At 54.7% G+C, this 20,282-nt stretch overlaps 1 protein-coding gene across 1 annotated transcript in view; it reads right to left on the bottom strand.

Moving 5' to 3' along the window:
* Window positions 1-4,125: 4,125 nt before the first annotated feature.
* Window positions 4,126-20,282, bottom strand: part of ADAMTS16 (ADAM metallopeptidase with thrombospondin type 1 motif 16) — a 173,280-nt gene continuing 157,123 nt past the window's right edge. The window contains exons 18-22 of the mRNA XM_068990533.1: window positions 12,946-13,147; window positions 12,587-12,781; window positions 9,791-10,015; window positions 5,291-5,438; window positions 4,126-4,241 (exon numbers count right to left, since the gene is read on the bottom strand). Coding sequence (XP_068846634.1) covers window positions 4,126-4,241; window positions 5,291-5,438; window positions 9,791-10,015; window positions 12,587-12,781; window positions 12,946-13,147 — 886 coding nt within the window. The remainder of the gene's footprint in view (window positions 4,242-5,290; window positions 5,439-9,790; window positions 10,016-12,586; window positions 12,782-12,945; window positions 13,148-20,282) is intronic.

Below are 20,282 nucleotides of genomic sequence, written 5' to 3' on the forward strand. Positions count from 1 at the left end.
TTTTGCAAATCTTACAGTGTTCTCCCATCTTTCCACCCAGGCACGCACAGGTAAGTGTGTGTATGAGAGAGAAAGAGAGAAAGAAAGAGGGAGAGAGAAAGGATGAATCTCTGGTGCCTCTTTGTTTTCTGATGAGGACCCCAGACCTGTGGGACCATGGACCCTTCTGTGACCTCATCTAACCTTAATTATCACCTCCCCCAGCCCGTCCCTCCATCTCCAAATACGGCCACACTGGGGATCAGCATATGAATTTGAGGGGGGACACAATTCAGTCCCTGGCCAGCAGGGAGCTGGAGGAGGGGGTTTCAGGGTGTCCTAGGGTCTAGGAGCAACCCTGAAGGGTATGGAGTGTGACAAAGTGCAGCACTCCCCAGGACTACTGCGCTCGTTCAGAAATGAGGGGAGAGACTTGAAGCTGCACAGATTTGGCCCGTTTCCCCTGAGGCACTGGGTCCCCATGTCATGGTGGGGCGCGGAGCTGCTCCCGGCTGCAGAAGACAGACAGACCAGAGGAGCCTGTCTGCGGGTACAGGAAGCGTCCCCTGGGGTGGACGGCTCTGGGACCTTCCGATCCCTGTCGGAAGGCGTGCTTTGCCGCTTGGAGGTGACCCGTGAGCGAGTGGCATGCAGTGGTACTGACTGATACTGTGACATGAACCGGAGGAGGAGGTGCTGGGGGAGTCATGGGCACGAGGGAGGCACACTCATCTCCTGGTGGACCCTGGCTGCCCCCGGGAAGCTTGGCACCCTTCCTCGGCTCCTGAGAAGGCGGTGATGGACAGGCGTGTGTGCAAAGCAGCAAAGCACGCTCCCCCGACTTTTCATGCTCCTCCCGGCAGGCGCATCGCTCCTCTCAGCCGCAGGGCACACGGGTGCCGCTGAGTCTCTCGCCAGACTACGGATTCAAGCTCTTTGGATCTGTATGCCTGAAGCAGACCCCCCAGCTGGGACGTCAGCTGCCGGGGTCAGCTGTCCAACTCGAAGTCAGAAGAAGAATCCTCAGCCATTGAGCCTCAGGGCTGGGTGTGACCCAGGCGGGAGACTTGGGCGGCCGTGCTCAGGCCTGTGACCACAGAGTCAGCCAGCCAGGTGGCTGTCAGGGTGAGTCCGGCAGGCAGGTGGGCCCGGGGACACTCCTGCTGGAGACCCTGGCGGGAGCAGCCTCGGCGTGGTTGTGGGTGTCCTCCTTTGCCAGGTGGGCAGGCGGCCCTGGACACCCTGGTCTGTAGGGGTGGGTTCTGCTGGGCCCAGCTCTGGAGTCAGTGAGTGCAGAGTGTAGGTGTGAGGATTTCCACGCACGCGTGTCTGCTTGATTGCTTCAGCTGTGTCTGACTCTTTGTGACCCCCTGGACTGTAGCCCACCAGGCTCCTCTGTCCGTGGGATTCTCTAGACAAGAATACTGGAGTGGGTTGCCATTTCCCCCTCCAGGGGATCTTCCCGACCCAGGGATCGAACCCGGGTCTCTTATGTCTCCTGCATGGCAGGTGGGTTCTCTACCACTAGTGCCCCCTGGGAAGCCCCGTATATATGGAGATGCATGTGTGTCTACATGTATAACTTCTTTTCCAGACTCTTTTACACTACAGTTTATTAACAAAATATTGCATCTAGTTTTCCATGCTATACAGTAGGACTGTGTTGCCTGTCTATACTGTATATAGTAGTTTGTATCTGGTAATCTCACACTCATAATTTATCCCCCCCCCCCCGCCCCTTTTCCCTCTGGTAACCGTAAGCTGGTTTTCTATGGCTGTAACTGGTTTCTGTTTTGTAAATAAGCTCATTTGTAGCATTTTTTAAGATCCCACATATAAGTGATATCATATTTGTTTTTCTCTGTCTGACTCCCTTCATTTAGCATGACAATCTTTCGGTTTATCCATGGTGCTGCAAATGGCATTATTTCCTTTCTTGTGGCTGAATAAAAGTCCCGTGTGTGTGTGTGTGTGTATTGTTGTTCAGTAGGTAAATCATGTCCAGCTCTTTGCAACCCCATGGACTACAGAACACCAGGCTTCCCTTTCCCTCACCATCTCCAGGAGTCTGCTCAAATTCATGTCCATTGAGTCAGTGACGCCATCCAACCATCTCACACTCTGTTGCCCCCTTCTCCTCCTGCCCTCAGTCTTTCCCAGCATCAGGGTCTTGTCCAAATGAGACCACATCTTCTTTATCCATTCATATGTCAATGGACATCTAGGTTACTTCCATGCCTTGGCTATTATAAATAATGCTGCTATCAACATTGGGGTGCATGTATAGATGTGATTAACATTTAAATTGGTGGACTTTGAGTAAAGCCAATCACCCTCCATAGTGGGGTGGGCCTCACCCAATCGGTTGAAGGGTCCCAGAACAACAACCAACGTTTCCCTGAGAAGCAGGAATTTGGCCTCAAGACTATACTGGAGAGACTTTGCCTGAGTTTCCAGCCTGCTGCCCTGCAGAACTGAGGCTCGAGGCTGCAGCCTCAACTCTTACCTGAACTCCTGGAGTGCTCCCTGCCCTACAGATGTGTGAAACCTCCACAGTTGTGTGAGTCAGTCCCTTAAAGCAACCGCCCCTCCATAACCTATGGTGCCTATGTCTCTAGAGAACACTGACTAATAAAGCAGGCTGAAGTGAAAGTCGCTCAGCTGTGTCTAACTTGTTGCAGTCCTGTGGACTGTAGCCCACCAGTCTGTCCCTGGAAATCTTCAAGCAAGAATACTGGAGTGGGTTGCCATTCCCTTCTCTGGGGGTGTGGGGATCTTTCCGGCCCAGGGATTGAACCCGGGTCTCCTGCATAGCGGGCAGATTCTTTATCGTCCGAGCCATCAGGGAAGCCCAATGAAGCAGCGAGCACCTTTTAATTGATTGTGACGTCTCTAAGGAGGCTGCACCTGCCCGTTGCAGATTGCAGGTACAGCTGGAGAAAACCCGGTCCCTGGGCAGGGAGCCCCTGTGGCCCTGCCCCCTGGCACTGGCCACCACCATCCCCAGGTCACCAGCTGTCTTCCCTGCAGCCTCCTCACTCGGGGGCACTGTCTACTCAGACTGCTTCTAGCACTTTCTACCAGATTCTGAGCCCCATTTCTGCCTCTCTGAGGCCAGGTTCCCAGTTCTGTGCTTGTCTTCCGCATTTCTGAGTAAACCTCACAAAGAATCACAGCTGTTCAGAAGCACGCTGCACAATATAAAATTTATTATAGAACTTCAGCAAATATAAATATCCAGGTGCCATTTGGAATGGAGACTACACCGCAGAAAAAGACTGAAATCCAGGGTTGGGTAGGGGAGGGGAGGTTGGAGGCCCCCTGCTGCTTAGCTTTTCACCTGGAAATCTTTGGCCTCCCTTCTGCATGAATGTTAGGAAAACAACCAAAATTTATCGGGGAAAAAAATCGAAAACCCTGCAGCACACAAAAGCAAACCCAAGTGGGCCAATCCCGGCCCGCAGTGCTTGGTGTAAACCCCACGGAGTCTCTAATTCGGGTCCAGCCTGTCACTCTGCCACTTGAAAGAGAAAAGCATTAAGAAACGCGTTTAAATAGGAACACTCACTTGTAAATAACAGAGAAAAAAGGCAACGTATGAGAATTTTCTCTTGGTTCCAACGGGTCTGAAAGGGACAGAAGCACCATGGCGGGGATTTCATTTCCCATTTCCAGAGGCCAGGCTCCCCACCAGGATGGAGACCAGCTCACCCGGCTGGGGTCCCCGGGGTCCCTGTACAGAGAAATCGCCGCTGGGGCGGGACACAGGCCTTGGGGCGCTGGGGACGCAGCCCGGAGGGGCTGACCCCGCCTCCGGAAGCGGTGGTCTCCAGGTGGCAACTGGGCTGGTCCTTAGAAGCAGACCTTCTACGAGTCTTCCTTATTCCGGGCCGGCCTGCTTTGCCAGAGCTCCGCGGTTCAGGGCGAGCAGGTTGGGGAGCTCTGTCCTGACTCCACGCGTCCTCCCCGCCAAGCGTGTGCCTGTGTGCCCGGGGATGAACACACACACACACGTGCCTGCACACACAGGCACACACGTAGTCCGGCCCAAGAGCTCCGCACGGGTTTCTCTTCTTCCTGGGACGCCTGCTGGTGGAGAGACCACAAGGCCAGCGGGGGCTGGAGGCGGCCCCCGCACCTGCCGGCTCACAGGCTGGACGTGGAGCAGGCCTTGCAGCACTGCTGGCCGTAGAAGCGGTGGCCGCACACCCCGCGCTGGGGCACCAGCGCGCACCAGTGGAAGCGGTCCCCGCAGGAGGCGCCTGAAAGCCAGCAGCCCCGCGTCAGCCTCCGCGCGGCCCCCCCCCCGCCGCGGGCTGGCTGCCACCCACGGAAACCCCGGCCAATCAAGGCAAGCCTGCTCTTCAGGGAGGGCTGCTCCGCAGGTCACACGGACCACGTGGGTCGTGCTGTTTTCACAAGCTCTTTCTTGGCAGGTTCCTGCAAAGCTGGCATTTTCTGCTTTTAATGCTAAACACCCCCCACAGGACCACTCAGCCACCCGAGACAACGGGTCTTCAGTGGACTGGACTCCGGTTCTCGGGTCCCTGATTGAAGCAGACAACTCACTCTCCTCCAGCCCCATTTTCTCCTCCAGGAACCTCGACAGACAGACAGACAGGGCACAGCGCTGCAAATCCCCAAGGCACTTTGGGTATGTGTGCATTTACTGAGCAGCCGAGGAGCAGGGGGAGGAGAAGGGGATGACAGAGGATGAGGTGGTTGGATGGCATCACCGACTCAGTGGACATGAGTTTGAGTAAACTCCGGGAGGTGGTGATGGAGGCCTGGCGTGCTGCAGGCTATGGGCTTGCAGAATCGGACACGACTGACCGACTGAACTGAACTGAAGGAAATCCCACGGACAGAGGAGCCTAGCACGCTGCAGTCCACGGGGTTGCAAAAGAGCGGGACACGACTTGGTGACTGAACATCAACAATAAATGAATGTGCTGGGATCTCGTTTAGCTTGGGGTGCAGAAGGCTGCTTTACTCAGAATGGCCTTTCCTGAATACAGACAGCAGCACTGAAACACAAGAGGCAATCGTGCTCGCTGGAAGCCAAATGGATCTCACAGCCGCCTGTGCCGTTTCCGGGGAGGAAGGTGTGAGCAGTGAGCAGTCTGCTCCGTGGGCCCTTTCGGGGGGAAAACTGGTGGAGGTGGAGAGAGAACAGGTGTAGTGGACACAAGACCCTCTAACCCGCGGGGACCCCTAGTTGGTCAGCTTTCTTAGCAACCACTCCAGAAACCCGACAGCCCCAGCCGAAAAGGTTAAACCTAGGCAGGGGAGAGGGGGCTCCGACACTCACCTTTCTTCTCTGCGATGGGGCAGAACCGGGTGTTGCAGGCCTGGGAGACTGCGGGCTTCTGCAGCAAGGAGCAGCCTGCGGCTGGCCGGCCCCCCGCCAGGCACTGCACGGACCGTGTCTGCACGCCGCCCCCGCAGCTGGCCGTGCACTGCGGGAGACACGAGCCACTGTCACACTGGACCACCCGGCCGCCCAGCCACCCCTTTCTCCGGGTCCCCTCCACCCAGGCTCCTCAAGGCGGTCTCTCTCTGTCTCTGGACCGGGGTGGGGGGCTGAACACAGCTGCATATTTCCTAGGTATGGACACTGTGAAGACGGGCCCAGAAGTCTGAATATTCTTGAATCATCAAGGGTTCGATGGACATACACACAAAGCGGCACACGTCTGGGGATACAGGCTGCAGGTCCGTCATGAGACGCTCTCACAAGCCAGCCTTTCTGGTGCCCTTGACTCAGAAAAGCTCGACAAGCCAGCCCCCCACCGCAGAGGCGCGATGACACTCACCCCTCCCGACCCCAAGTTTTGCAGGGACTCCGGATGCCTGGGCGTGGCCGCCCCCTCTCAGGAACACCGTGTCCCTACGCTGGGCCCCTGCACTCTGAGGCTGAGAGCACAGCACAGCCAGGGCAGGGAGATGTGGCTCAGTCAGACCGGTCCTCACCAGCGGGCCGGGCACATACCCCATAGACCACGGCGGTGGGTCCATCGGAGACCCACTGCTGGCAAGAAACCAGGAGAGACGGGAGTGATTGGAGACGGAGGGACCCAAACCTGCAGCAATGAATCTGCCCAGAAAGAAAGTGGCTCATAGTCTAGACCAAATTCTGACTAGCTCGCGGCATGGCTCACACAAGGCTGCGTGTTCAAGAATGCTAAGAATGTTAAGTGGTAGAGGAGCCCCTGCAGAAAGACGGGGTCAGAAAATGATCTGGAGATTCTGGTGCACGGTGGGTTATGTTAAACAGTCGCATTAACGCGTGAGGATAAAGCTCTGCTGATTTGGAGACACACACACAACTCAGGCTGCTGCCAAGATGTGTGGACAGGACCAATGCCGGGATCCCCCTGGAGCAGCGGCCCGGGGGTGGTCTTCCATGGCAGAAACCGTCCGCGGCCAGACGCTGAGGACCCGCTGCAGACAGAGCCCGTGGAGGTGGCTTGTAAACCCCTTGGGAGAGGGACGCAGTGATGGGCTAAGTAGAACATCTTGGTCTGCCCCTCGACGGAGGAGAGAAGCTGGAAACAGAGTCCCCAGAGCTCATAAGCTGAAGGAATCGTTCGTTCTTCTTTTCACTCTTTTGGGACAGGATATCTGGGCCGCTGGAGAGAAAACCCAGGGCTTTTTGCTGATGAGCCTGTGGGTTTGGAACCCACCCTGTGAGGCTGAGCCCTGCTCTTCAAAGCCAACATCGGCGAACGCCGTGGGCCGCTCCATTTCGGGGTAGGACACCGCTAGCCCGGGTCTTCCTGGGGCTGCGGCGTCTCGGACTCGTGATGCACCCGAGTCGTTCAGGCCCGCCCGGTCACGCCAGCTGTCTTCCTGGGACTGCGGCGTCTCTGAGCTTCCTGGCCGAGCCACGCTCCTGGCCTGGCGGCCTCTGACTCGGGTCCCAGGCGCTCCCTCAGCCCCCGTCCCGGGCTGGGAACTCACTCGGGGACGTGGTTCCTAGTTCTCATCCTCACTTTTCTCATCCATAGTGTTGAGCCTCTCTGCCTCTGAGCTGGATTTCTTTCTTTCTTTCCTGGTGCGCGGTGGGTTATGTTAAACAATCACATTAACGCGTGAGGATAAAGCTCTGCTGATTTGGAGACACACACACAACTCAGGCTGCTGCCAAGATGTGTGGACAGGACCAATGCCGGGATCCCCCTGGAGCAGCAGGGGCAGACTGCCACTCCCTGCGTATATCACATCTGTTTATACTGAACTCAAGCTGTGGGCACAGAGGTTGATGTAACTTTATCCACAGAAAACAGTTTTTGCAATTAAAATCCACGTTTTAACATGCTGATACTTTTGATCTACTTAAAACAGGAAATGGTTGAAAAGGATACAGTCCAAATGTCCTGTGGTCCAGTATTTTAAATGAAGCAATTTCTAATACCATTCGGGGAGGAGTTCGTGTATTTCTAAATGAAAAAGCGACATCAGATTTGAAGATGTGGGTGCTAAGTCACTTCAGTTGTGTTCGACTCTTTGCCACTCCATGGACCTCCATCTGCCAGGCTCCTCTGTCCGTGGGATTCTCCAGGCAAGAATACTGGGGTGGGCTGCCATGCTGTCTCTCCAGAGGCTCTTCCCCATCCAGGGACTGAACCCGTGTCTCGTGTCTCCTGCATTGGCAGCTGGGTTCTTTACCACTAGCACCACCTGGGAAGCCCCAAGTCTGAAGAGAAGCAGAACCAAAGGCAAAAACACAACTAGAGGGCAGGGTGCAGAGTGGGCGGCAAGCAAGAGCAGCCTCCGCGGGCTTTAAAGATGCTGCTGTCCCTACACGGCCTGGCAACAGAGCGCACAGTACTGGTGACTGTGACAGCAACCCCAGACAAGGGTGAGGCTCTGCTGGGGGGGAAAGTCCTCCAGACAAGGACCCAGCGGGGCTGCCCTCAGGCACTCATGGATTCGCTTTCCATCTGAAATTCCACATCCAGCAAACACTCCCTGAGTACTGAGTATGGAGCATGCGCCCTGGCAGACACTGGGGGCTGTGTATATAAGATGTGCACGCGGGTATGGATCCACATATGCCAATACGGGGAACACACCGCAGAACAGCAGGACACTCGCCACGGAGTGACCGGACCGGATGGCTGTCTTGTGACTGCATCCGCTTTCAAGCAGCTCATGTCAGCGGGGTTGGCCTTGACCTCTGACGAGGCCGCAGTACGGACCAGGCACGATTGTGGGACAGGAGGCGCGATTCTCCACTCCGGAGTATGCTTTCTGTCCTTGCTTCCTTTTTAGCACAGGGCGCCCGGGAAGCTCGAGGATGCGGGACGCGCTTCCTGGGAGGGCAGTCACTACCTGGGCAGGGAAGACGGCCACCTGCAGCAGCTCGGGTCATTCCTGTGGCACCAGGCACGGAGCATGCCTTCTGCGAAGTGATTTGGAGAGAGACGAAGACTCCTGAAAGTTCCTTTGAAAGCGATGGGGAGCAGATGTCCGCCTGTGGTTCCCGAGATCAGCCTCTGGAATCAGCGAAGATCCCGCTTGCTGGCCCTGAGAGGTCTTCTGCGATGGGGCTGTCCTGGTGGCCTGGTGCCCCGCGGATCCCATAAGCTTGGTAGGACTTCACCTCGGAGGTCCTGGGGCCAGTGTTGCCTGGTACGGTTATGAGAGCTGGCCGAGGTGGGAGCACAGGCGTTCGTGGCTGTGCCCGCCATCGTGCTCATTTGCTGTCTCTGTTTTCTTGACGTGGAGCATTCTTAAAGCCCCTACTGCATTTATTACAATACTGTTTCTGCTTTATGTTTTGGTTTTTTGGCCTCGAGGCATGTGAGATCTTACCTCCAGGGACTGAACCTGCACCTCCTGCACCGGAAGGCCAAGTCCCAACCACCGGACAGCCAGGGATGTCCCTTCCTTCGCTTCTTAAAAACTGACCGTCCAGACCCAAGTGCCCAAGAAGACACTGGGCTCTGAGCTGCTCCGTGCTGCCCTCGCCCACAGACGGCAACAGGCAGAGAGGGCTGTTAGGAGCCCAAAGCCAGAAGCAGGGCCAGGAAGGAGGCTGGGTCAACAGTAGTGAGTGCAGAATCTTCCCTTACAGCCGCAGGGAGCACGGGAGGAGGAGGGAGCCAGGGACAGGGAGACCCCAGGACAGATCCCGCAGCCCCTCTCAGCCTGGGCTGGCCGAGGCCGGGGACCAGGTGGGTCACAGCCATTCCGGGGGCTCAAGCCCCATCCTCATTTGCTCAGCTTTGTGGTTGACCCAAACAGACTTACAATCACCTGTTTCTTCCAGATCTCGTATTTCTTCCTCACCCATACTCACCTCTGGGGAGCTCAGCCCAGCTCTTACCCAAACCATTGCATCCTCTTACCCTCCACAGAGTGAAGGTTTAGAACAACCACGCTGCGCCTGTGTGTTCAGTCGTGTCCGACTCTTTGCAACCCCATGGACGGGAGCCCACCAGGGCCCTCTGTCCGTGGGATTCTCCAGGCAAGAACACTGGAGTGGGCTGCCATTTCCTTCTCCAGAGGATCATCCCGATCCAGAGATGAACCCACAAATCCTCTGTCTCCTGCATCGGCAGGCTAGCACCCCCCGGGAAGCCCTAGAACAATCATAAGTGCCCTTAAAGATGGAGTAACCTTTGGAGATCACCCTGTGGAAGCGCCCCCGCAACCCCGACCCCCAGAAACCCAACACCTCTCGGGCTCTGGAGGGAAGGGCCTGGAGCTGGCTCCGTGGGCCTACACTCCGGCAGAAACCTTCCGGCCCAAGGCAGCTGGCAACACCGAGGAGGGGCTCCGCCCGCCACGCCTTCATCCCTACCTGAGACCAGGGTGAGGCAAACCAGCCGGCCCGCGGGGGTCCTGCAGCAGCGAACGCGGGGCGCTTGGGGCAGGGAAAGCGGGCACAGGCACGCTGCAGCTCCAGCTGGGGCTGCGGCAAGTGCAGGCACTTCCTGGAGGCCAGCTCGCGGTACTTCCCAGACACGTACTTCTCAGCACACTTTAGGAACCTTTTCTGGGTTCCTCTTTCACAGGTAACAGAGCACTGAAAAGAAGACAGCCAAGGATGTGTGTGAAAAGCACGTCTCCCCGCGTGGTGGCCGTCTCTCTCTCGCACATTGTTGAGTGGAGAAGCCTCCTGATTACATCAGCCTGAACATTTACAGATGTGTGACCAGTCAATCCACCCTAAAGTTGATAAACCCTGAACACTCATGGGAAGGACTGAAGCTGAAGCTCCAATATTTTGGCCACCTGATTCATCGTTTTGAACTGTGGTGTTGGAGAAGACTCTTGAGAGTCCCGTGGACTGCAAGGAGATCAAATCAGTCCATCCTAAAGGAAATCAACCCTGAATGCTCATTGTAAGGACTGATGATGAAGCTGAAACTCCAATACTTTGGCTACCTGATGCAAAGAACTGACCCATTTGCAAAGACCCTGATGCTGGGAAAGATTGAAGGCAAGAGGAGAAGGGGATGACAGAGAAGGAGATGGCTGGATGGCATCACCAACTCAATGGACATGAGTTTGGGTGAACTCCGGGAGCTGATGATGGACAGGGAGGCCTGGTGTGCTGGGGGTTCCAAAGAGTCAGACACGACTTAGCGACTGAACAACAAACAGTCAGTGAAATTTATGGGACCTCAGCATTTTTAAATGGTGTCAACAGTATCTGCCAAAAAAAAAAAAAAAAGATCTTGAGGTCACAGTGGTCTGGTACTAGAGACATAAGTTGGGGCAGGGCAATTAGAAACCATGAAGGGAGTAATTCCGGAGCTATCACTTCACCGGGGAATGAAGATGCTGGGCTGTAACCAATACCAGAATGCACTGGAATCTAACGAACAAGGATGTCAGATAAACCCCAGAGCTCCTCAGATTCACACACCCAACAGCAGCGTGATGCTGGCCCCTCGCACAGGGACAGGCGGGGGAGACCCAGGGCTTCCATCTTCCCCGGGAAGCTGAGTGCTGTCCTGGACAGAGCACAGGAGGCGCATTCGTTCTGACCAGAGGTACTCTGAGCCCGAGCTGCTGCTGCAGCCGCACCCTCTTGTGTGGACAGCAGGGCCCTGGGCCGACCTGTGGCCAGGCGGGGATGCAGCCACGTGATACATGGGGATGACGCAGAAGGCCAGGCACGGCCTGCACCCCAGGGCTGGCTCGGAGGTCAGAGGGCAGGTTCCGGGGGCTGGCATTGCTGCCTTGGGCTGGCACGTCTGCAGGTCCCATCCACGGAGGAGGCTGGGTGCCCGAGGCTCTGGCCTCATGCTCAGGCTCAGGCTTGGCTTTGGGGCGTGCTTGGCGTGTCCTGCTGCCAGAACAGAGCTGAAGGGCTCCTCTCGGGGGCTTGTTGGGGCCAAGCCTGAGAGAAGCTCTGGGGTGTGGTGTGTGTGTGTGTGTGTGTGTGTGTGTGCACGCCCAAATGTGTTACATATTCAGGACAAGGGATTTCCACCTGGACACCTTCCACACACCGTGTGTGTTAGTCGCTCAGTCACGTCTGACCCTTGGTGATCCCAAGGACTGTAACCCACCAGGCTCCTCTGTCCATGGGATTCTCCAGGCAAGAATACTGGAGTGGGCAGCCATTCCCTTCACCAGGGGATCTTCCCAACACAGCGATCAAACCCCCGCTGCAGGCGGGTTCCTTACCGCCACGCCACCCGGAAGCTCTTACTAGGCAGACCAAGCTGCTTCCTTCCTAAGGACTCAGCCTCTGGAGATGCGCATAGAATGGACTCAGCCTCTGGAGACACGCATAGAAAGGACTCAGCCTCTGGAGATGCGCATAGAAAGGACTCAGCCTCTGGAGATGCGCATAAAATCAAATGTCTCCTAATGACTGATGATTCGGTAGTCTAGACACTGATGCCCCTGGTCCCAGGTGAGAGAGAATCAGGAGTTCTTCCTTAGCAGCAGCAGGCTTCATGCAGTAGTGATGCTGTTCAGGGGCAAACAAGTGCTGTCTCATTCGGGATAAATATCCTGCCTGGCACGCCATCACTTTATAGAGGCCTTCCTCCCTCCTGGACTAGACGCCATTGGCGGCCTAGGTGGGAATGAGGCCCCGAGTCTGTCCCTGAGGGCCAGGGATCAGGGGGCCTTCTTTCCCCAGTTCCTATGGAAACCAGCTATGTGGGCTGAGTACATGCATGCATCTCAGGACACGCTCTCTCCTCCTGTGGTCACCCCCCCTGCCCCACCACCTAGGCACATCCTGGGAAATGGCTGCAGCTGCTCGGGGTGAGGTGGGTCCCCCAGCCCACAGCAGGCGTGATGAACACTTTCCCTGGCCGGCACCTGTTCACCCACCCACCCACTCCACTCTGAGGGAGGGATGACTGTGTGGGTGACCTGGGTGGGGTGCTCCACGGATGTGATACGAAAACCAGAGGACACGCCAAGGAGTGGAGGCCAGGTGCGGGGCTGAATACCAGGGGCCGTGGGACCCGAGACTTAGAGGGAAGGAGCGGAAGCAGAGGAACCCAGCCAGGAGGGGCGGCCCGAGGTGGGAGGTGGCCGACCCAGTTCCACCTGGACCTGGCACACCCGCCTGGGACCAGTGCGTCTACCTGGGACTTGGCACACCCACCTGGGAAGGTGCACCCACCTGGGACCAGGCGGACGCGAGCCACTGCAGCTTCTTGTGCTTGTGGCAGCGCCTGAGCAGACAGGCCTCGTGAGTCCTGGGCTTGGGTTCTGCGGTACAGACGGCGTCCGGAAGCAGCTGCGCCCTGGCCGAGGGGTTGGTGCTCTTACAGGCCACGGACCTCTTCCGCCAGCCCTTCCCGCAGGTTCGTGAGCACTGCGCGGGAAGAGCGAGTGTTGGCTCCCTCGAGGATGGGATGGGACCGAGCTGGGGCTCCAGCCCTGAGCCCCGAGGCCGGGGAGACTCCAGTTGCCCCCACACCCCGCACTGCACAGGAGGGACCCCATTCACCACCTCACCCATGCCAACCCCCCCCTTACCTCTGCCCAGGGCCCGGTGCTCCACGCCGGAGGGCAGCTCTGAGGCCGGCAGGCCTGTCGGCTGGAGGGGACGGGCTGTGGACACAGGCTGGCCGAGACCCGCTCCGATTTGTAGTGCGCACGCCGCGTGCACTGGACCGCCCGGCTTTGCGTGCCCCCTCCGCACGTGCGGCTGCAGGCGCTCCAGTTCCCCACCGACCAGCTGCGGGGACAGGGGACGCGCGGTGAGGGGCGGGGCTGCGTCTCCAGCCGGAGGGGGCCGGTCCGGGGCTGGGGCATCAACCGGCATAACTTCCCACCTGCTGCCTCCGTGTGCGCAGTCCTTCTCAGGCCCCGTGCGGTCTCCCAGGCCCCCGCCCGTTCTAACTTCCTGATTAGTGTTCCTGACGTCAGACCTCCCCTCCCCTGGCTGTCAGCTTCTCTTGAGCTTGGAAATAACTCCCCTCAACGCAGTGCGTCTGTTCCCCGCGCCCCCCCAACCTTTTCCTAAAAGGAAAATTTCAAACGTATACAAAAATAAAGGCCCTCCGTATCCCCGACCACCCAGTCTCAAAGATGATCAGTTTATGTGCCCGATCCCTATAGCATTTTGAAGCAAATTCTAGACATACTAGTATTTCAATACACATCTCTAAAAGATAAGGAGTCTTAGGTTTTTCAGCCTAATTATAATGCCATGTGACATTTGAAAATTTTAACAATCATACCTTAACATCATTAAATATTCAATGTTCCATTCCCAATTATGTTGTCCCTGTCAAAATTTAATCTGCTTGTTGGAGTCAGAATCCAAATAAAGCTCTTGCTTTGAACTGGTTGATGTGTCTTTTTTTTAGTCTATAGGTTCTCCGAAATTTTGTTTAGGTTTTTCTTTGTTACAGAATGACAGAAAGATGGCTCACCTAACTCATCTCTACAGCTTGCTTTCTTTCTTTCTTTTTTTTTTTTTGGCTGATTACAGGACTTTACAAGCTACATCTCTGCGGTATCACTTAGAAGGCTCTCTGTCCTCTGCCCTTCTTGCAGTTAAGTCATTGATCTAAAGACTTTGTCATATTTGGGGTTTTGTTTTGTGTCCACAGACGCCGTGAAATAGTACCAGTTCTAGGTAGGCTGCTGCTGCTGCTAAGTCGCTTCAGTCGTGTCCGACTCTGTGCGGCCCCAAATTGCTGAACAAAACCACCAACATGCGTCGTCATACTTGGCAGCGCTGCAGGGGGACTGGGTGCGCTCGGGCTGTACTGTGAAACAGGATAGCGCCTGCCGCATCAATAAACAAGGATGCCATGCCTATCCGTGATTCCGGCCCTCCCATGTGAACTTCCCAGTTGGGCTGACTCCCTACATGAGGAACTTAAGGCTGCCGCAGTCATCAGCAGTTCCAGCCCTCCAGTGTGAGCCAGAAGGCCCTAAGGGAATTCAAGAGAGAGAAAAATGTCTCCTTAAATGTGCAGGGTGCTGGCCCCAGATAGCCGAGAGGCGTATGACAGGAATAACTTCAGTGATCCCAGACTCTCGCATCTTCCCATGCATAGAAGAACACTAAATTCCTTAACTTGGTATCTGATTTTCCTTACTTAATAATCTTTGATGTTCAGATTGCCTGCCCTCCTTGTTGCAGACTGGTGTATAGCCTGACTCCCCCTCCTGCCCCCTTGGAGCAGTTTTCTCAGGGTCACTGAGATGCCTTTTCCCGAGCTTGGAATCCTTAACATTCCCAATAAATAACTCTCTAATTTCAGGTTGCGACTGGATTTTTGTAGTCGATAGAAACATGATATGTTTACTTAGCTTTGTTTGTAGAAGCTTTGAGCTAGATTATGCCAAAATATTTCTCATGAACAGACTCTATTATCCTTCTAAGAAAATTATTTAAAAACTGTAATGAAAAGTTTTGTTTGTAGGAACTGTTCTGTATCAACTGCAGAAATGCTTCCACTTCTCAGTGTTAACAAGATTGTTGCTGTTGTTTAGTTGCTCGGTTGTGTCCAACTCTTTGCGACCCCGTGGACTGGAGCCCACCAGACTCCTCTGTCCATGGGATATTTCAGGCAAGAAATCTGGAGTGGGTTGCCATTCCCTTCTCCAGGGGATCTTCCCAACCCAGGGATCAAACCCTCATGAGCTATTGGGAAGCCTGGTCTTAACCATCAAGTTAAACCATGTAAATTATGCAAACTCCTTAGGAAACCCGGGCTTTGGGCTCCTGGCTGTGTTGATTCTTCATCTGGAGGCTCTCCATTGCTTTTCTATTTTTAATGTTTCCTCCCAGTCCTTACGTTTGCCTCTCAACCATGCAGCCTCATAAACTCTAACTGGTCAACCCTGGGGCTGCGGAGGTGTCTTGGCTGCTCCCAGACTTTTCACATCCCTGTGTTAAGTTCTCAGTCTCCACCATCTAAAGCTGTTCCAGTGGGGTTGGGCCATGCTTTGACCTCCTCTTAGCCACACACCATTAAGAAATGGTCCTGTGCAAAAATTGTTCACATGGCATCTGGAGATGCCAAGTATTTGCTTTGTTTCACAGACAGAGCTCCTGGGAAATGTCTTGACTGCAGCTCAAGAAAGAGTCAAAATCCAAGCAAACTTCTGTGCTGGTGTCTGAGGGTCCACTGAGCAGGACGAGGCGTGTTGGGTGGCTGACGAGTAGCCATACCTGTCCTGCTGTCGTCTGGTTTTTCAAGTCCACCAGGTGAAACAGAGCCGGCGGCTGGTATGACTCATGTCAGTCAGGTGTCCCAGGCAGGGCCTGGAGCACTCGGCCACCCAAACAACATGGTGCTGCCCCAGCCAAGGGGTCACCTGGCAGGACTCACCCTGCAGCTCTCAGAGCTGCCTGGACAAGTGGTGGAAGTTCCAGCAGTTACTCAGCAGTTTGGGCAGGGTTCCCTGGGACCATCTGCTCCACAGTCAATGTCACTAACTGTCAACAGTCAGGAGCTGCTTCTCATAAAATGACTTTTGCCTTCCCATTAAAAAAATAGCAACATTGTGGTTTTGGTTATTTAATGTTTCCTCTGAAAATGCAAAAGGGTATTTGAAAATGCAAATTCTCAACAAGGGTATTTGGTTTAGTGCAGTACGTTGTCATGAAGCACTCCCCAGGCAGGCTCAGGGCTGTGACTGCCTTTCAGACTCAGAGGTCACCCTTGACGGGGACCAGGCCTGTGGCTCACGGCTGAGCCCCACCTATATGGTCAGCTCAGGCCTGTCACAGAGTCAGCATCAGAAACCACTAACTTCATTTTAGAACTGGGTTTCAGTGACTCTTCCTGTTGCCGTCAAAGTTTTCAGACGAAGCACCCTGCGGATCCCATTTTCAGGAGTAACTTCCTGGTTGTCGGTGGAGTGGTCTCTCATAACTCAGCAAGCACATGGGGTAATGGCCGGGCAGAACCCGGTTCACGGCGTGAACCTAGAGAAGGCCGTGCTCACCACTGGGTTTAGTCCCAGGGACAGGGCGAAGGACAGCATGTGAATACAGCTCCAGTTGCAAAGTGTCCCCCCCGTCGGTCAGGACTTTCACAGCTGGTGTCCCCCACGTCGGTCAGGACTTTCACAGCTGGTGTCTGTCACGGCCTTCAGGAAGGGTGCGCTCAGTCACACTGCCTGCTGTGACTTTGCGACACGATCTTTAAAATCCTCTGTGACTACCAACACGGACATTCACATGCCCCATGCTCAGTGGCCTGGACTGGGACAGTTGCCATTGCGGCCCAGAGGTCACTGTGTGGGTTTTGAAGACAGAAGGATCTTGTCTTCATAGGAAACTACAGCCACGTCACATGTGCAGGTGATTTGAGGTTTACCATGCTTTTCTTCTACATGAAATTTTCGACTTAAAAAACATTCACAACCTAAAAAGCTGAGAGTTATGTTTTATTTGGTGGGAATTTTTAGGGCTTAAGCCCAGGAGGCAGAATCTCAAGGAACTCTGCGAGAACTCTCCAAGGAGCTGAGAGGAGGAGTCAGGTTACATAGAAGTTTTGCAACAAAGGGCAGGTAGTCTGAACATCAAAAGAATACTGTTGAAGAAAACCAGTGAAGGAATTTAGCGCTTTTCTGTATATGGGAAGGCGCAAGAGTCTGGGCTCATTAAATTGCTCCTTTCATATGCTGTTGGGGCCAGTAACCTGTGTTTTCACATCCTGAGCTCCCCCGGGACTCACTGTGGGGAGTAGCCGCTGTCAGATCACAGGGATTCTTCTCCTTCCTGAGCGCCCATAGGACTCACCAGCTCACACTGGAGGGCTGCCATCGCCAGTGACTATGACACCCTTGTTTACTGATATGGTGGGAAATACTCCACTGCTTTCAAGATGACAGTGCACACCCCACAATAAACAGATGCCAGTTTGAAAAACCCCCCCTTAGCCACAGGAAGAGAATGTCTGCGAACACGTTAACTTAAAGAGAGCAGACAGACTGGGAGCTGAAAGCTCGGTAGCTGAGATCACAGGACTCAGGGTGATGAAGAGGGAGAGAAGCTGATTCCTGAGTCCATCCGGCATCTGGCCACGCATGGGCTGTTCACTGGCCTGGCCCATCTGCTGAGTCGGGAATTACTGGTCTCTGTCAGGGGATGTTTCAACTGTATCAGAGGGTGCCAGCTACGCTCCAGGCCAGTTCCGAGGCAGAAGTCCAGTGCTGAAAGGGCCAATGACCTCGGTAACCGATTGTGTGAGTGGGTGGTGTCAGAGGCCAGAGCTGTTGGACACACAGCTTGCACTCTGCGCTCATGCCTCGAGGCCTGGAGCAAGTCCTCCTGAAGCGCGGCAGTAAGTACGTTAGAAGCGACAGCAACGCGCCAGACACACACGCACGTCCTCTATCGTGTGTTGGCAGGGACGTGCTAGACCCTCCGGCTGTCTACGGGATGCATTCTTCCAGAAGCAAGGCCGGGGAAAGGCCTCCACGGTCACCCCAGAACTGAAAGTCCATTACTGATGACTGGATGGCAAGGATGGGGGCCAGACTTCAGGAAACTGGGCACCTGGATCAAGAAGCCAGGCTCTGGGAAGCTGGCAGCTCAACAGTGACTTCATTTTGTTCAGCCTCAAAAGGCAAACTCCTTTGTTCGATGTGAAAATGAAGGAGAGATTTATAATGAGTCACGCACAGGACTGAATTTTTTCATCATTAAAGGCAGCATTTCTTTGCTGACTCACATGGAGCCAAATTGCAGGACCTCAAAACCTCCCCATAAAGGAGGTTCAGTGGGTGTTAATTTTACGGACTGCGAGAAGCCAAAGATATGGAGATTTTTTATTATTCGGGGCTGATGTGCTATTTTTACTAAACTTTCCGTCTCACTCCCCTGTCATCAAATGTTATCTTAAGAAGAATCAGTAAGATCTACAGAGCTTCATTTACATGTGGGAGGCATGGGAAATGGAATTACGAGGGACGCATAGGCCAAAGAAACCTACCTCGCTGTTCCAGACAGCCTTGATAATTCCCTGTTTCAGCACAAACCCTTCATCTGGAGGTTTTTTCTCTGCAAGACCGTGGAGGGTGTGTGTATCCCATTAACTCAAATGAAAAACCCCGGCTCATAAAAGGTGAGAGGGAAATGCTTAGATTCCGAGTGACAGTGAAGGGCTGTTCTTTGCAGGGCTGCCCCCCTTTAGCCAGTTTCCACGGGAAACTGGAAGAAAGAGGCTGGGTCTTAGCACTGGGAAGGGCTTCAGAGATGGTCTGCTTTTCCAGTTGCATCTTATGGAGGGGAAGTGGCACCTCAAGAAGCAAAGGGTCATGGAGGGAGTGGATAATGCAAACAGGATGGAGCTCAGGACTCCCCCAGCGCTGCCCTCTGACTCATCCTTGCTCTGCTGGGAAGAGTGAGCATCTTCCCATCATGAGATGTCTACGTGGGGAAGGCAGCCAGCTCCCGCTCCTCTTCACCCCATTCAGCACCCAACCGTCGAGCCAGCTCTGTGTCATAAACACCTCTGCTATGGAGTAAAAATGAAAAACTGGGGTGGTAACTACACACAGGTAGCCCAGTGAGCAACCTATACCCAACTGCAACTGAAACTGAGTAATGACTTGGTCGGCAGTAACTCCCTCCAATTTCACAGGGTTTGCACCCCAATTCTTGTGCCCCAGGATGACCCCAGGGGCTGAGAGGACCTGTGGCTCAGCCTGGCGCTGAGACAATGTTTCCCAAACCACGGCTGCCTGGCAGGGCTTTCACACACCCACATGCACGTGGTCTCTCATCTGTTCTGCAGGAATCACAAATCTGAGGTTGAGAATCAGAAATCTGAATTTTTGCAAAGCCCTCCTTCCCTGGACTGGGAAGGAACGCTCTGTAAAAGCCCTTGAGAGACCAAGAAGCAGGACGCCTGCTCATCAGGGCAGGCCACGGCTCTGGCTCCTGCGGGTGGTAACTGCCCTCACTCCCAGTTGCATTAACATGGTCCTGATGCTATTTTTAATGATTATGAGAACTCAGAGGTGCCAATAAAACATCAGGGGCAAAGCCTGGTGAGTGGGTTCCTCTCCAGAAAGCCATCAACCCTCACTCCCCATCACAGGAAATCAGAAAAGCCCACCCAGGCAATCCCATTGCCTGGCAGCTCCCATGCCCCGGCCACTCCAGCTTCAAGCATCATCCCCGGCTGTAAACACCCTTCTCTGGAGCTGGCAGCTGGCCCCAGACTCAGCGACCGAGCCTCTGGGAGGCTTGCATGTCAGGCAGGCTTGGGCTCCTTCTGGAAGAAAGACTTCTCAGAACCAAAGTGGTGGAGGAGCTGGCTTGGAACAGAGCTGGTCCTCCTGTGCGGCCCTTCCAGCCTCAAAACGAAGCGCTCAGAGAAGTGAAGGCAGACACATCCAGTGCTGACGCCCTTCCGATCCCCCCAAACAACCCTGCCTGACAGCTGGGGGGACACGGTTCCAACCCGAGGAAGGTCCCATGGAGCAAGGCCTTTGGAGATGCACGTTTCTCTTAGGCACTGTCCACTTTAAAGTGCGCAATGTGCAAAGTGAGGACTAGAGTCCGGGAGACAGCACCTCAGTGGCTCTGTGAAATCGCTCCAGAGAGGTGGGCGGTTGGTGGGGGACAGGAAGGTCAGGACACATGTGATTTTGGTGAAGCGGGAGTTCATGCAATTCAGCGCATATCTTTCCAGAATGTTTCAGCTAATCTCATGAAGCTTTTGCTAATCACGAAAAGCAGTTGTCACCATGAAGGATTTTATTGCTTTTCTAGATACAGGGAGATACAAAAATTGGGTTCATAAAACCGGCTCCTGAAAATAGCTAACAGTCTGAAGACCTTCCTCCAGTGTTGCCCTGAGCACAAAGGGCCTCATCTCTGCTCTCCACCCTGA

This window comes from Capricornis sumatraensis, chromosome 18 (genome assembly GCF_032405125.1).
Source record: "Capricornis sumatraensis isolate serow.1 chromosome 18, serow.2, whole genome shotgun sequence".
NCBI classification, from domain to species: Eukaryota; Metazoa; Chordata; class Mammalia; order Artiodactyla; family Bovidae; genus Capricornis; species Capricornis sumatraensis.